Source organism: Neoarius graeffei, chromosome 2, assembly GCF_027579695.1.
Source record: "Neoarius graeffei isolate fNeoGra1 chromosome 2, fNeoGra1.pri, whole genome shotgun sequence".
In the NCBI taxonomy this organism is placed as follows: Eukaryota; Metazoa; Chordata; class Actinopteri; order Siluriformes; family Ariidae; genus Neoarius; species Neoarius graeffei.
In genome coordinates this window covers 121,539,984-121,557,717 of record NC_083570.1, presented here as the reverse complement: position 1 = coordinate 121,557,717, position 17,734 = coordinate 121,539,984, and the positions used below count along the sequence as shown (strand labels likewise).

At 45.3% G+C, this 17,734-nt stretch overlaps 1 protein-coding gene across 1 annotated transcript in view; it reads right to left on the bottom strand.

Annotated features, from left to right (window-relative positions):
• The window catches only part of msto1 (misato mitochondrial distribution and morphology regulator 1), a 32,541-nt gene extending 15,129 nt beyond the window's left edge, over positions 1 to 17,412 (bottom strand). The window contains exons 1-10 of the mRNA XM_060915491.1: positions 17,166 to 17,412; positions 16,324 to 16,453; positions 5,139 to 5,208; positions 4,917 to 4,992; positions 3,809 to 3,872; positions 3,502 to 3,655; positions 3,297 to 3,411; positions 1,551 to 1,685; positions 1,316 to 1,468; positions 1,040 to 1,171 (exon numbers count right to left, since the gene is read on the bottom strand). Of these exons, the coding sequence (XP_060771474.1) occupies positions 1,040 to 1,171; positions 1,316 to 1,468; positions 1,551 to 1,685; positions 3,297 to 3,411; positions 3,502 to 3,655; positions 3,809 to 3,872; positions 4,917 to 4,992; positions 5,139 to 5,208; positions 16,324 to 16,453; positions 17,166 to 17,249 (1,113 nt within the window). The 5' untranslated portion in view covers positions 17,250 to 17,412. The remainder of the gene's footprint in view (positions 1 to 1,039; positions 1,172 to 1,315; positions 1,469 to 1,550; positions 1,686 to 3,296; positions 3,412 to 3,501; positions 3,656 to 3,808; positions 3,873 to 4,916; positions 4,993 to 5,138; positions 5,209 to 16,323; positions 16,454 to 17,165) is intronic.
• Between the last annotated feature and the right edge of the window lie 322 nt (positions 17,413 to 17,734).

Genomic DNA, 17,734 nt, shown 5'->3' with positions numbered 1-17,734 from the left:
AGGAAGAAGAAATAAAACATTTCAGGAGAAACCTAAAAACCTGTAACTGTTGCTAACGCCGAGCAAAAACATGGCTGAATCCTGAATGACTCCTATTTGTATAAATAGGGGACTACATAGGCAGCAAAATGTAGTTTTTTTTCCTGCCATGGAAGTGCACTTGTATACTGAGGAGGAAGCCATTTGCATTACAGCCATGAATGAGGATTCAAAATGGCGGCTCAGCTCGGTTTTCCCTTTCGGGCGCTCTCGTTTTCTGTTAGAATTTGGTAAAGAAAAAAAAAATATATATTATTTACCAGCTTAAGGTCGGTCTGTATGGTGAAATACCGTGACCTCGGCCTTGAATACTGACCTCGGCCCAGAGGGCCTCGCTCAGTACTTTCAAGACCTCGGTCACGGTATTTCACGATACGGACCTCCCAGCTGGTAAATATATATATATTCATATTCTAACACTCCATTATCCATGACTGTATATACTGTTACATACAGCATCACTCTGCTGCAGCACTTACCTCTGGAACTTAACTATAAATAACACTGTTCAGGCACGGCCTAAAGGTGGAGCTACCGAAGAGTGTAAAATGTGTTAGGAAATAAGCCCATGTTGTTTTTTTAAAAAGCAAATTAAAAGTAAGGGCTGGATTTAAAAAAAAAATATATATATATATATATATATATATATATATATATATATATATATATATATATATATATATCTCTTCTGTAAGTAAAGATACAAATTGTTGTCGTCCGGTGGTCAAGCGTTTATGATACACGCTACCTTACACTTACGATCGGTTCCCTGTGGTGGTATACATTCATCCTTCGTACAGACAGTCACAAAAGCCATATAGAAATCAGGTTGATGCTTTACCATATTCTCTTAAGTATGAAGCTCCACTAATACTGTATTCTTCACTTCTGGTTAGATGCTAAATGCATTTCGTTGGCTTTGTACCTGTACTCTACACAACGATAAAGTCAAATCTAATCTAATCGTATTTAATACAAAGGAGACGTGCTACTATCCCACCTTCTTGCCTGAGACGGTTAGAGAGTCTGCCAGATGCCACATGGGGGCGCTGTTCTGTCTCAGCCTGTAGGGGACAGTCAGCGTGTCCAGGGCTAGAGCCAACATAGAACTGCTGTGATACCACAGAGAGGGCTAGAGAGAGACGGGGGTGTGAGACAATATTATTAATATTAGGCACAGACACACCTACAGACAGATGAAGAGGCTGACAGACAGATTCCTAATCACCAGGTTTAACACATGACTGATAAAATGTATAAACTTCACTGAACTTACATCATAGCTGAGGAGAGGGAAAGTGGTGGGTGGAGCCGGACGCCTCCCTAACCCGCCCCTCAGGGTCAAAGGGCAGAACATTGAACTGTGATTGGCCATGTGCATCATTCCCAGGGCACAGTTCATCATGTGATACACCTCCTTAATTGGACTCTGTCCAGGAAAGAAACACAAACAGTCAGACAGACAGAGAGACAGACAGACAGGAAATTACCAACAAGACCAAATGACTTACTGAGTCAGGGTGACTGACAGGAGCCATGCCCCATGTCAGGATGCCCCGTCCACTGTAGGAGTCCTGCAGCAGCTCTGTGACCTTTGACCCCAAACCTGAGAAACCATCAGCCATATCGCACAGCACCTGGAACCCCTGATGAACAGACAGTTGTCTTGGTAACCAGGAACACCGACATACTTATCTACACTCGAATTGTGTGCGCGCACTTGCACTGGATTAATCTCAAACTGTCTGTCTCTCTCATCATTGTCCAATTGTCTGTCCCGTCTCATCACCTGTTTGTCTGTCTGTCCATCTCATTAACTGTATATTTGTCTCATCAATTGTCTATCTGTCTCTCATTAACCATCTGTATGACTGACCTACCACCTGTCTATTCAACCGTCTGTCCATCCGTCTCTCTCAGCGACCGTCTGTCCCTCTCAACAACCGTTTCTCTGCCTCATCATTGTCCAATCACCTGTCTGCCTCCCCATCTCATCACCTGTATGTCTGATCACCTGTCTGGTTGATCAACCACCCATTTCAGCGGCAGTTTGTCTCAAGTGTAAGGTCACTTTGGACAAAAGCTTCAGCCAACTGTGCAAAACGTCTCTCTCATGACCTGTCTATCTGACTCTCTCATCACTGTCTGATCAGACATCAGAACTGTGAGCACAGGGACCCCCCAGGGTTGCGTACTGAGCCCTCTGCTGTACACCCTCTTCACCTATGACTGTGTGGCCTCTGAGTCCAATACCAGCGTTACAAAGTTCGTGGACGACACCACAGTCATTGGACTGATCACCCGTGGAGAGGAGACAGCATATAGGAGAGGTGGCAGGAAAATAATATCTCCTTAAATACAGATAAGACCAAGGAGATGATTATTGATAAAAGGAGGAGGAGGGAGCAGCACGCCCCAATATACATTGGGAAGACAGAAGTGGAGACGGTAAAACCTTTTAAGTTCCTCGGCACTCACATCAGTGAGGACCTCACCTGGTTTCACAACACTCAGCAGCTTCTGAAGAAGTCACAGTAGAGACTGTATTTCTTGAGAAGGCTGAGGAAGTTTGGTGTGCCAACCAAAATCCTCAGCAACTTCTACCGATGCGCAGTCAAGAGTGTCATCACCAGCTCCATCACAGTGTGGTATGGAAACTGCACTGCTCAGGACAGGAAGGCTCTCCAGCGGGTGATAAAGACTGCCCAGTCCATCTCTGGAACAGCCTTCCCATCACTACAGGGCATTTACAACACCAGGGTCATCAAGAGGGCTCATAACATTATTAAGGACAACACACACCCACAACACGGTCTCTTTACACTCCTGCCATCAGGGAGACGCTACCGGAGTGTCAAATCAACTACAAGACTCACAAACAGTTTCTATCCACAGGCTATCAGGCTCCTGAACGATACAACACACTAAATCCTGCACTCCCCATTCTCCAGCATCCCCACTGCAGCTACCGGTTTGTCACTTTACAAATTAACCCAGGGTTTTTTTTATTTTTAAGTTTTACTACTTATTACTTTTATTCCCTTTTTAAGACACACTTTCATCATGTGTTTGTGTGTGTGTTACTGTTGTGTATAAGGAGAGCAGCAAAGTAAAAATTTCTTTGCATTGTCTGAACCTCCGTGTTTTTTACTACACATATGACAAACTTCTTGAATCTTGATCACCTGTCTCATTAACTGTCTGTCTCGACCCCAGCCATGTGTGATCATGCATGTGTTCTGATTGGATGACTGTACCTGCAGGTAGTCACACTCTTCAATGAAAAAATGCAGTTTATCTTCCAGATCCTCCAACACAGAGCCCTGTAACAGCGCCTCCCCCTGACCGAACGCCTCCAACCGTGCTGCCTCGCTGTCTCACACACACACACAGACACACACAGTCTGAGTTTTGTTTCCAGCCACTGTGTGTGTGCGTGCGTGCGCGTGCATGCGTCCTAACCCGTCATGATTGTACTGATTGATGATGGATATGGTACGAGGGTGGAGGTGGAGCCTAAGGAAGTCTGACCACACCCTCACACTGTCCTCCAGCCTATAGGATCGCTGCATTCGCTCCAAACTGCTGTTCACCGTCTCCACAGCAACAGGCCTTCCTGTTTCAGTCGGCGAGACAACTTTAAACACTGTGTGTTATTAAATCAAGTACACATTATCATAATTTAAGAAGTGTGTGTGCATGTGCAATTACATCTGCATGTCTATAACTTTTTTGTCTGCATTCACACACACAATCACATGCAACTCACCTGAAGAGGAGTGTTTGGCTGGAGCAGATGAATTGAAGTCTGGCTCTGCTAACAACTCCCCTGTCTATACAGAAACACACACACACACACACACACACACACACACACACACACGAGAGAATGTCAACTAAATATATAAATATACACTACCGTTCAAAAGTTTGGGGTCACTTTGAAATGTCCTTATTTTTGAAAGAAAAGCACTGTTCTTTTCAATGAAGATCACTTTAAACTAATCAGAAATCCACTCTATACATTGCTAATGTGGTAAATGACTATTCTAGCTGCAAATGTCTGGTTTTTGGTGCAATATCTCCATAGGTGTATAGAGGCCCATTTCCAGCAACTCTCACTCCAGTGTTCTAATGGTACAATGTGTTTGCTCATTGCCTCAGAAGGCTAATGGATGATTAGAAAACCCTTGTACAATCATGTTAGCACAGCTGAAAACAGTTGAGCTCTTTAGAGAAGCTAAAAAACTGACCTTCCTTTGAGCAGATTGAGTTTCTGGAGCATCACATTTGTGGGGTCGATTAAATGCTCAAAATGGCCAGAAAAATGTCTTGACTATATTTTCTATTCATTTTACAACTTATGGTGGTAAATAAAAGTGTGACTTTTCATGGAAAACACATCTGAGTGACCCCAAACTTTTGAACGGTAGTGTATAAACAGAGAGTACATAAACTAAATATCAGGCTTACGACCTTTACACACGGATATAACAAAATCGTAACGCAGAGAAGCGAAAAATTTGTGGATGATATTTTCGCTCAGAAAGTAAACACACCAAATTCGATGTGAATTTTTTAAATATGTTTTGTTCTAGTTCGTGCTCGTTTCATGCCTCAACCGTCAGTAGTGTCCTGAGCGAACGAGGGAGTCGTCTAGTAGTGATGAAGACTATAATTATCGACAGGATTTTGAACAACAAAAAAAAAGCCGCGATCACAGTGTTGTGGGTTCATGAGTGAAGTAATGTGGAGGTTTATTCCTGTCTTTTAAAGTTCAATTAAAACAAAAAAGTTTGTGTGTGTGTGTGTGTGTGTGTGTGTGTGTGTGTGTGTGTGTGTGTGTGTGTGAGAGAGTGAGAGAGAGAGAGACTCACATCCAGCTTGTCGAGGTCCTGCAGGAATGGGTTTCTATCTGCAGGAGCTTCTGCATGAGTGACTAGATCACCCTGCCTGGAAAACACACACACAGTCAGTCACTGGAGTAATCATAACACACAATATTTTATTTTTTTATATATATATATATATATATATATATATATATATATATATATATATATATATGACAATTAAAAAGTAATGAGCCACACACAGACCATGTGAAGGTGGTGTTGTCGTGCTCTGTGGAGTACAGACAGCCTTCCTGTTTCAGAGTCTGCAGACTTCCTGCACAGTGGCACAACAATTTATAATTATACACTGTCGGTGCAATTGCACTCCTCACACAGGGCACCAAAATTACGTGAGTGCAAGTGAGTTATTAAATCGGTCTCATAAAATATATCAGTTCATTAATTTTACTCATCAATATTTCTATTAATTATTAAATTAATTAATTAATTACTCTAGTGATGCACTAGATCAGTGAAGGCAAATGTGAATTCTTTGATGGCAGAGGATGGCTTCAAGCAATACTGCAGCAAAACAGACAAGACAGTTTCTGGTGAATATTTAATTTCTTAAAATGACAATCAAATGAGGATAATACTGATCTGGTACATTCAATAATACTAGCAGCAGTCGAACAATCAAGGCACAAAATGGTGATATGAGATAGTAGTGTGTTTACAGGCTGAACAAAGGGTCGTCTGTGTGTGAAAACGTGGGGGAAGGGACCATAGGCGCTCTGTGTGACTGATCAGACAAAGGATTTTAATGAAGGTGCATAATCGCTGGCCCATATGAGGATCGAACCCGCAATCTTAGCCTTATAAGCACCATGCTCTAACCAGCCCTTAGTTTACTGAGGTCTGAATGTTGAGATGTACATAACGGTGCATGGTAAGAAAGTGTTAGAGAGAGGGCATACAAAATCTATCTACCAGAGTAAAACTGAGAAATACAATAACGTGATCAGACCAAAGCTATCCGATTATTGTGCACACACTTGAAACAACCTTAGGTTTAAATAGCACTTTTCACATAAATTAATCAAGCTAGGACTAACGTTGCCCAAATGCCAGCCTTACTTGGGACCGCTCTTGCGTGGCAGCTGAAGGAGTTTGTCGATGATCCTCCGTTTCAGCATATTCTTCTGAAAAGAGCGGAGCACAGCTTCAATTCAGCTTAATGCAGCTCTGATATGTTGCAGAAGTCCTTCACAGGCGGGATCTCATTGATCCAGAAGGTCCTTGGTCCAGTGCTCGTTGGCTGAAGACGTGGAGGGAACCGCTCACCTCTACTCTTCCTAATTTGCATTATTATGGTGTAGTAACAACGGTAGCCAGTTTCAAACACAACAAAAGCAAAATAATGCGAATTAGGTACTTTTTAAACAGTGGCCAGTGGTCCATACTAGGGGTGGGTATTGCCAAGGACCTCACGATACGATACGCATCACGATACTTGAGTCACGATACGATACTGCAATATATTGCGATATTCTACATAGTTCACTGAAAAATGTAAACGCATTATGCATCTTAAAATCCGAGTTGTATGTACATCAGATGATAGTGATAATTCATGCGACAAACTGAGTCAAAACAATGCAATTCTAATTATCCATGCCATTTTATTGTAACTATACAAGCGCAAGTTACAACATATTTGCAGAAACAACACACTGTCTGGAACACATTGAAAAGTGCAGTGTGCATCTTAGTCTCCCTGAGCACAATTATGAAACAAAGTGCAGTGTGGGTCAGTGTCCACACACTGAAACTGAATTGAAACCTCAGTGAATCACGTTTCTTCTGAACTTTGAGTAAATACTCAAAATAAAATGAAATTGACTAAAATTTCTCACACTAAAATTGAAAATGCAAAATAAAAGTGCAGCTTCTTGCCTTTGGTCTTAAATGACAAAATTAAGTTCACAGTTACAGTAAGTCACACATCACTGAAGTAGACGGGAGGACTTTGGCGCTGTCCAGTGTAGTTTGCTTCGGGTCGGGTTTCGGTGGCTCCGGCTGAGCTAATATGTCGGGGTGGTGTCGTGCTAAGTTAAGTTCGCAAGTTTGCTGTGTTACCTGAATATCTAATTGGAGCGAAACAGGTTTTGCAAAGTGAGTACTCTTTGTCCAGCTCACTGTTTTTTTTTTCCTCCTTTCCTTTGGAATCCAAAGTGCCTCCAAACATCTGCCTTAAAGTTCGGCGGGATCTCTAGGTTTACATTAACAGCCATGCTTGCTTGTTTTTTTTTTTCCCCTCACTGCAACCACCGGGAAAAAAAAGAGAAGACGAAGAGTGCCTTGCAGTGAGGTAGCGGCACAGCGACACCTCGCGGAGCGGAGGTGCGGAAGTCGTACTGGATTTACAACCCGTCTGAAACATGATTTATTATTTGAAAAAATATCGATATTGAATCGGAAGACAAAGTATAGCGATATATCGCCGTATCTATAATTTTGCCCACCCCTAGTCCATACAACAACGTGTTTGTTCCTTCACTTCCACCTGCAGGCCATAGTGTCTCTTTAATACCAACAGAGCGCCAGTCAAGAGGAGTGGCAGAGAGAGACAGACGCTTCTTAGCGCACCGGTCCGAGAGAGCAGAGATGCCGGGCACCGGTAGCTGTACGCATCCGCAGCTGTGACGAGGTATTTGCACGGCGGGACGCAGAAGACTTGTGTTGGGAGGTCGAGCAGAGAGAGTAAAATTTGTTCAGACCATCCAATTTATTGGCGAGCTTGTGCCACAATCCACAGTAGTGCACCACCCAATTGTGGCGCAGTGAAAGATGAGATTAAGCAGATATTGTCCAAGGCAGGAACTGAGAACTATGGGAAATGTAGTTGCAGAGATGTGCTGTACCTACATCATGTGTGTATTTCTATGATCACATCTCTCCACGTAAACACACTACACTGTCACACTTAATGTAGGTGCAGCATGTGCTAACCGTGATGCGGCACAGGTTTAGTTGCTCTCCACAGGATGTTGTTCCAAGCTCTACTCAGTTCTTCCTGAGTTTGAGCTCATCACTGGTGTACACCTCGTTCTAAACCCTCTGTATGTACTGAAGCTTCGCTTGATTGCCGACTTTGATTTCTTCTGTTATCCACCACAGGTTCTCTCCGCTCCCCGGTCTTCCAGGCCATATGGTGTTCCTGAGCTCGCCAGCACATTCTTTTTATTTAAAATCGTACCAAACAGTTGATTGGGCTATACCTAATGTTTTCACGATTTGTCTGATAGGTTTGTTTGATTTTTGAGCCTTTTGGTCCCTTTAAAACCCACAGATAAAATGCTGTAACTCCGACACTGTTCAGCTGATTTGGATGTAAATAACCTTTAATTAAAGCTGAAAGTCTGCACTTCAGTATACTGTACTACACAACAATCAAAACTCTCAATGTCAAAATATTTATGGACCATTTCATTTACACATTGAGTGAGTGAGTGAGTGACACACGAAGAAAGAAAAATAAACCAACAATCAACAGGCCGAGAGATAAATAGAAAGGCAGGCAGACAGTTAGGAAAACAAACAGGCCTGAGTTTCCCAAAAACATCGCAGCACAAAGATCATCATTAAACGGTAGTGCGAACAGCACAATGAACACCCTCTCTCCTAGTTAACATGCTCTTCATGTTAAGAGGCTTTTGGGAAACCCACCCCAAACTGGTCGGTCTCTCTCTTGTCCATCGTGTTTCGATGAAGACCACGGACATCTCCCTCGTTTACTGTTTGTTATGCATTTGTGTATGGCTGATGAGGCCAATGCAAGCTCGGAACCCCCTCCCACATGTGGAGCACACACGATCTGCATGATTTGGTATTAGACTGCTGCTGCTAGCATGCACTTTCCTGCTAGCTCTCTTCTCTTCTGCTGCTTCAGTGAGACGCTGCTCAGACTGCAGGGCACCACTGTGGATTTGGGCTCTCCATCCTGGTCTGTCCACCGCAGATTTTTCCCAGGTATCCGGGTTGATGTCAAAGCTCCTTCGGGACTCCTTTAGGCCGTCTTTAAAACACTTCTTTGGGTGGCCACGAGAGCGCTTCCCTTCACACAGTTCGCCATAGAGCAGTCTCTTTGGAAGTCGGTCATCAGGCATGCGGACGAGATGTCCTGCCCATCTGAACTAGGCCTTCTGAAGCAGGCAGTGGATGCTTGGTAGTCCCGCACATTCAAGAACTTGTGTGTCTGGGATTCAGTCCTGCCACCAGATATGCAACAGGTGCCACAGACAGGTGGTGGGGAAGTTGGAGCTTTCTGGCCTGGCTTGTGTACACAGTCCAGGTCTCATAAGCATACAACAGTGTTGGTAAAATGACCACCCTGTACACATTCAGGATGGTTTCTCGGCTGATGTCTCTGTGCTCCCAGACTAGGGCTGTGCCGATAGACGATGCCATCGTCCATCGACGATGGTGGTCATCCATCACGATGGAGAGCCACCATCGTGATACCACGCCCCCTCCTGTCAAACATGCATATACGGTATCATCTGGGCCTATTTAATCTAAAAAGTTAGTTTTTTGTTAGTTTAGTTAGTTAGTTTTGTTTAATATATAAATATATTATAACAATTATATATAAATATATAACTATATAAATCATTATAAAGTAATATCCTATTACCGCTTGTTCACGTAGGCTATGGTGCAGGGACGTGCTAGTGAACATAACATGGTTACGCAAATACAGTATGCTACTAATAATAAATTTTGACTTCATTTTTTAGCCTACACTATACTTTTAATGTAAAATTTGTCATGTTGTTCAAACAAATAGCCACTATTAACGACTTTAGTCGGGAAATATTGCACCTTATCAAACGGCAGTGAAGCGCAGACTTCGGCAGAAGTCAAATAACTTTAATCTGGTAAACAGGCCTACTTTCAGACACAAAATGGTCCACTCTAAGCCATAATGTCAAACCAAATGGAAGAATCAAGGTGATTCTGACAAATGTAAAGACAGTAAAAAAAAAAACAATATTAAATCATGATTTTAAAAGCTGGTGCAATAATTCAAACACTAATAAATTGGAAAAATTAGCGCGTTCAAGTGCGCACTAAAGGCCGAAACGCATCTTCAATTGATATGGTGTAAATAAACAATGAGTAATAGCTTAAGTGTAGTTTCTTCTCATAGTTTGAATCCTAGTCTTTCATTGTTAGAGCAGATTAATATCTTACCGTGATCAGTGAGTGCTCGGGGAGGTTCATTTCCACCTGCGCTTTGCGCAGCTCATTTCTCCGAAGCCAGCTGTGCGCAAACGCAGTGTTGACTGCTCGGCAAACTCCAAACGCTCAGTCTGTACTGGCCCTCTGTTGCGCAAGCGAGTTGGTTATGGCCAGGTTCAAATTGTGCCCAAAACAACTTAACCACGGCCATTTCAATTGCCTGATGGCTGTGACAATATTCGCCCCGTTGTCCGTTGTTATGCAGGCGATCTTTTTCTCCTCTATTTTCCATTCGGCAAGTGTCTCGCACAATGCGTCTTCTAAATTGTCCGCTGAATGTGTCTCTGGCATGAAACTTGTCTGCAGGCATTTGGACTGCATTGCCCACTCTCGGTCCACATAATGTACGGTAGCTGACATATAGGGCATCATGTTGCAGCTGGACCACATATCCGTTATCAAGGCCAAATATTCCACATCACCTAGCGCTTTTTTTTCTTTACGTGCCAAAGCCTCGGATGAGTATCTAATAATAATAATAATAATAATAATAAAAATAAATTTAATAATGTGGTATTAAAATCCCCCCCGCCCACAATATGATCGTCCATCATGATGTCTGCACTGTAAACATCGTCGATGCCAATTAAGGGGACATCGCACAGCCCTATCCCAGACTGTGGAACACAGTCTGCCGAAAGCTGCACTGCCCTTTGCGATCCGGCTGGTCACTTCGACGTTGGCACAGACGTCTCTGGACAGTGTGCTGCCAAGATACGTGAACTTGCTGACCACCTCAAGTCTCTGCCCTTGAACTTAAATGTCAGGCTCTGTGTACTCCTTGCCTGGTGCCGGCTGGTACATGACTTCGATTTTCTTGGTGTTGATGGTGAGGCCGAAGTCATCGCAAGCAGTAGAAAGGACGGCCATACAAGCCTGCATGCCAGATTCAGAGCTGCTGCTCAAGGCACAGTCGTTGGCAAACAGGAATTCATGAATGATGTCGTTTAGGACCTTGGTCTTAACCTGAAGTTATCGTAGGTTGAACACACCACCATCCATGCGGTACCTGATGGGGATACCAACGCTGCAGTCTCTGAAGGCATCTGTTAGCATGGCAGTGAGCATCATGCTGAACAGGGTTGGTGCCAGGACACACCCATTTCACGCCGCTGATCACTTCAAAGGCATCGGATACCTCTCCATCATCCAGGACCTGTACACGCATTCCTTCGTGGTATGGAAACTGCTCGGCTGTGGACAGGAAAGCTCTGCAGAGGGTGGTGCGCACAGCACAGAAGATCACACGTTGCAGCCTGCCATCCATAGATGCAGGAGCAGAGCGGCCCGCATCATGAGTGACACCATCCACCCAGCACACAGACTATTCAGCCTCCTCCCCTCAGGAAAAAGACTCTACAGCATCAGGGCCAAAACATCAAGGCTCCAGCACAGCTTCTTCCCAGAAGCTGTGAGATTAATGAACACTAAGCCTAAGCTGCCCCCCCACTCCCCTCATTTTGCACATATTGAAGTTTTTACTGTTCACCTGAACACTTTTTAAATCATGGTTGCACTATTTTTCTATTCTATTTATTTTTAATTCTTCTATTTATATACACTGCTGGGCCTGAGGCACAAATTTCATTTACATGTGAAACATGCAAATGACAATAAAGAATCTTGACCTTGAACTGTCTGACCATGGTGACAAACTTGTCAAGGCAGCCGAAATTAGACATGATTTTCCACAGTCCTTCCTGGCTCACAATGTCAAAGGCTTTTGTCAGATCCACAAAGGTGATGTACAGGTCCTGTCCCTGTTCCTGGCACGCAGCAAACACCATATCTGCTGTTCCTCGTCCAGTTCTGAACCCGCACTGGCTCTCTGGCAGGTAACCATGCTCAAGGTGTGTGATCAGGCGATTCAGCAGGACGCGAGCCGGGATCTTTCCAGCTATAGATAGCAGGGAAATCCCACGATGATTGTCGCACACTTGACGGTTGCCTTTCCTCTTGTACAGGTGCACAATAGAGGCGTCTTTCAGCTCCTGAGGGATTGCTTCTTGATCCCACATGGCTTGAAAGAGCTCGGTGAGCTTAGTGATGAAGGGCTGACCACCCGCCACGCACACCTCTGCTGGGATGGCATCAGCTCCCGGAGCTTTTCCAGAGGAAAGAAGGTTGATGGCCTTCTCCACCTCGGACTCAGTGATGGGGCAGATGGCCGGTTCAGGACACCACAGAAGTGCTCAGCCCATTGTTCTAGGATCTGTGTCTTGTCAGTTAAGAGGGTGGCACCATCAGCACTGTAGATGGGTGAGGTACCAAAGGGTTGTGATCCATACAGAGTGTGTAGGGCATTGAAGAAATGGGGATCATGTTTTGAGGCGTAGACCTCAATCTCCATTGCTTTTCTGCTCAGCCAGCAGTCTTGCATCTCTCTCAGCTTGGTCTGGAGAACTCTGCGAGCCTCTGAAAAAGGCTGCTTTCTTGGGATGGGATGAAGGATCTTCCTGGTGAGCCTTGTGTAGTTGTCGCTTCTTCTCAGTGAGCTACTGTATCTCCACATCATTCTCATCAAACTAGTCCTTGTGCTTGCGCTCAGAGGGACTGAGGTGGGGGAGGGCTGTGGTGTGGACCAGACCTTGGAAGGCCGCCCAGTCTTCTTCAGTGGTCTTGACTTTAAACTGGAGAGCACAGACCTGGGTGTCGAGTTCGTTGCTCAATTTCAGTCGGGCGTCTTCAGACTTCAGCTTGCCAACATCCAGCCTCTTCTTAGATTTCTTCCCTTGCGGGCATCTCTTGGGCTGGGTGTGAAGATTCATCTTGCTAATGACAAGTCTGTGATTGGTCCAGCACTCGACACCACACATGGGCTTGGTGACTCTGACATCATGCTGGTCCCTCTGTCTAACAAGGACGTAGTCGACGAGATACCAGTGCCGATCTTGGGTGCATCCATGTTGTTCTGTTGCGGGCTGGGAAGTGGAAGACAGTGTTGGTGATGAGAAGCTGGTTTGAGGCACACATCTTCAGCAACAGAAGGCTGTTACTGTTGCACTTGCCAATGCCATGTCTCCCGATGATGCTGTTCCAGTCCATACCAACTCTAGCATTGAAGTCACCAATGATGATGAGCTCGTCAGACTTGGGGACTGTGGCAATGAAGACTTCTAGGTCCTCGTAGAACTTGTCCTTGACATCATCTAGGTTTGTCATGGTGGGGGCATAGGCACTGATGGTGGTAAAACACTTTCTGGGCAGGGGGAGACGCAGAGTCATGAGTCGGTCGCTTCGACCCTTGGTAAGGCTTGTCAGTTTGCTAACAAAGCTGGACTGGATGCCGAAGCCCACACCTGCCTCATGTCGTTCTTCGCTGCTGCGGCCACTCCAAAAGAAGGTATAGCCAGCACCCACCTCTGTGAATTGTCCCTCCTCTGCCAAGTGGGTTTCGGACAGTGCAGCAATGCAGATGTTGTACCTGGACAGTTCATGTGCTACTAGCGCAGTTCTTCTCTCTGGTCTGTCTGTGTCAGGGTTGTCAAGCAGTGTGTGTACATTCCACAAAATGAGGGGTACCCTCTTTGTTTTCTCTCCTTTTCTTCGACCGCTGAAATGGGATCCCACCAGCCACGATATGCTGGTCAGGGTTGCGAGACAGGCAATTTTTAGGGTACCTTTTCTAGCCCCTTCCTCAGCCTACAGAGGTGAGGAGTGCATTCCTAAAGAGGGCTACTCAGTCGCTCAGATGGCTGCCGAATCCCGCTGCTGCTTCAGTCAACGAGAAGTGACCCTGTGGCCTGAGCCGCCTGTGTGCATGTCTACAGCTACAGTGGGGCAAAAAAGAATTTAGTCAGCCACCAATTGTGCAAGTTCTCCCACTTAAAAAGATGAGAGAGGCCTGTAATTTTCATCATAGGTACACTTCAACTATGAGAGACAGAATGGGGGGAAAGAATCCAGGAAATCACATTGTAGGATTTTTCATGAATTAATTGGTAAATTCCTCAGTAAAATAAGTATTTGGTCACCTACAAACAAGCAAGATTTCTGGCTCTCACAGACCTGTAACAACTTCTTTAAGAGGTTCCTCTGTCCTCCACTCGTTACCTGTATTAATGGCAGCTGTTTGAACTCGTTATCAGTATAAAAGACACCTGTCCACAACTTCAAACAGTCACACTCCAAACTCCACCATGGCCAAGACCAAAGAGCTGTCAAAGGACACCAGAAACAAAACTGTAGACCTGCACCAGGCTGGGAAGACTGAATCTGCAATAGGTAAGCAGCTTGGTGTAAAGAAATCAACTGTGGGAGCGATTATTAGAAAATGGAAGACCACTGATAATCTCCCTCGATCTGGGGCTCCACGCAAGATCTCACCCCGTGGGGTCAAAATGATCACAAGAACAGTGAGCAAAAATCCCAGAACCACACGGGGGGACCTAGTGAATGACCTGCAGAGAGCTGGGACCAAAGTAACAAAGGCTACCATCAGTAACACACTACGCCGCCAGGGACTCAAATCCTGCAGTGCCAGACGTGTCCCCTGCTTAAGCCAGTACATGTCCAGGCCCGTCTGAAGTTTGCTAGAGAGCATTTGGATGATCCAGAAGAGGATTGAGAGAATGTCATATGGTCAGATGAAACCAAAATAGAACTTTTTGGTAAAAACTCAACTTGTTGTGTTTGGAGGAGAAAGAATGCTGAGTTGCATCCAAAGAACACCATACCTACTGTGAAGCATGGGGGTGGAAACATCATGCTTTGGGGCTGTTTTTCTGCAAAGGGACCAGGACGACTGATCCATGTAAAGGAAAGAATGAATGGGGCCATGTATCGTGAGATTTTGAGTGAAAACCTCCTTCCATCAGCAAGGGCATTGAAGATGAAACGTGGCTGGGTCTTTCAGCATGACAATGATCCCAAACACACCGCCCGGGCAACAAAGGAGTGGCTTCGTAAGAAGCATTTCAAGGTCCTGGAGTGGCCTAGCCAGTCTCCAGATCTCAACCCCATAGAAAATCTTTGGAGGGAGTTGAAAGTCCGTGTTGCCCAGCGACAGCCCCAAAACATCACTGCTCTAGAGGAGATCTGCATGGAGGAATGGGCCAAAATACCAGCAAGAGTGTGTGAAAACCTTGTGAAGACTTACAGAAAACATTTGACCTCTGTCATTGCCAAGAAAGGGTAGATAAAGTATTGAGATGAACTTTTGTTCTTGACCAAATACTTATTTTCCACCACAATTTGCAAATAAATTCTTTAAAAATCAGACAATGTGATTTTCTGGATTTTTTTTTCTCATTTTGTCTCTCATAGTTGAAGTGTACCTATGATGAAAATTACAGGCCTCTCTCATCTTTTTAAGTGGGAGAACTTGCACAATTGGTGACTGACTAAATACTTTTTTGTCCCACTGTACAACTTCCAGTGAATCCACACCTGCTGCTTCATCGCTTGCCCATCGCCACAGGACTTCTAAGTGAAAAGGGTGATGTCGTGAGATGCACGTGAATTTGATTAAAGTGAGGTAGAGTTGAGCGGGGTCAGCCTCACTCTTTCGTCCATTCCTATCATACTCCAGTGGCAAGACAGAGCAAGATGGCTGGTTATAGGAATGGATGCAGCAGATAGCCATGGCTCCTTCTGTGCCCTGCCATGCCCTGAGCCTTCTGCAAGGCCTGCTGGTTCACCTTCTTAGCCATTGGACCTACTGTTGGTCACCTCCACCCTGTCAGTGCAAGTCCAGACTACGCATGTGTGGGAAGGGCGTTCCTTAAAGCTCGCTGAGGGCTTGAGGCCCAACAGCTACCCTCACCTGGTTTAGCCTGCCAAAGCGGTTTACCGGGGTGTGGCCGCTGCGCATGCTACAGCTACTAGGAGCCACAGGTGAGAGCTGGGTGCCAGAGGGAAGGCCAAGGATGGATGAGCTGTCCTAAAAAGGACACGGCAAGCTCACCCATTAGAGGTGCTAGCCCCCCCCACCAGAGGAGCTACTCTCACTGGACACTCCATACAGGTCCCCAGACTGGTAAGAAGATAGAAAATGAGCCAGATCAGATGAGAGACAGGCAGACAGACACAGATCAACAGACTGAAAGACAGACAGACAATGAGACAGATACTGAAAAAGACAGATCATCAAACAGACAGGTAGAAAAATGTGTGTGTGTGTGTGTGTGTGTGTGTATATATACACCTTTTAGGTCGAGGGCAATGAGGCGGGGTGTGTAGGTAACGTGCCCCCCCAGGGTGAGACCTTCTCTGAACAGCACATCACTCTGCAGCTCATCCAGCGGGACATCAGGGTCATAACACAGAGACGCATCCTGAGAGAGAGAGAGAGACACTGAGACCTAGGAACACTGAGTAAGGGGGAAAGACACTGAGACGGAGAAAGGCAACAAGAGAGTGTGAGACATGCACATCAAGTTTAATGTCTCATCTCATCTCATTATCTGTAGCCGCTTTATCCTGTTCTACAGGGTCGCAGGCAAGCTGGAGCCTATCCCAGCTGACTACGGGCGAAAGGCGGGGTACACCCTGGACAAGTCGCCAGGTCATCACAGGGCTGACACATAGACACAGACAACCATTCACACCTACGCTCAATTTAGAGTCACCAGTTAACCTAACCTGCATGTCTTTGGACTGTGGGGGAAACCGGAGCACCTGGAGGAAACCCACGCGGACACGGGGAGAACATGCAAACTCCACACAGAAAGGCCCTCGCCACGGGGCTCGAACCCGGACCTTCTTGCTGTGAGGCGACAGCGCTAACCACTACACCACCGTGCCGCCCACCAAGTTTAATGTCTTCCAAAATAAATCTGTCTCTGCATCTGTCTGCCTGTTTCTGTCTTCATCTCGTTTCCCAATTCACAACCCGAACTCTCCTCCATCACACTCAATGAGTTCGGTGTCTTTAGCCCAAGCTGTGCATCACGTGATGGATAATATGTTTAGAAAATGTGCGAAACATTAACAAGTCAGAGAGACAGAGTGTGTGTGTGAGAGAGAGAGAGAGAGAGAGAGAGATACCTGTAAATTCCACCAGTGTGTCCCCACAAAGTTGGAGTAATGTCCGATCTGTAGAGTGAGCACTTCTCTACACACAGCGCTCATCCTGCCTGCCTGCTTGCTTGCTTGCTTGCTCTCTCTCTCTCTCTCTCTCTCTCACTCACTCACTCACTCACTCTCACTCTCTCTCTCTCTGCACTCCGGAGGTTTATCACACGACACGCGCACTGCAGCATGCTGAGCAAAAAACACACACTCACTTCCGGGTTTGAAGTCCACACGTGACTTGGATGGATGACGCGCTCTAGTCGGGATTGGTTGTGAAGCGGTAAGTCCCGCCTCGTGTGTGCAGTCTCACAAACAGACCGGCGATTGGACGGTTGGGACGTCGTTTTACGTTACCATAGCAACCCTGAAACGCCACGAGCCTTGACGGTGCAAAAACAAAACAAAACAACACAGGAGAAGCTCGTATGTCAATTTTAATAATGTGAATCACTTTAAAATAGGACTTTAATCATTTTAATGGAACATGTTGGTGTTGTCTAAACAAATATTAATGGCTTGAAGAAGTTTATAATAATTTTTCT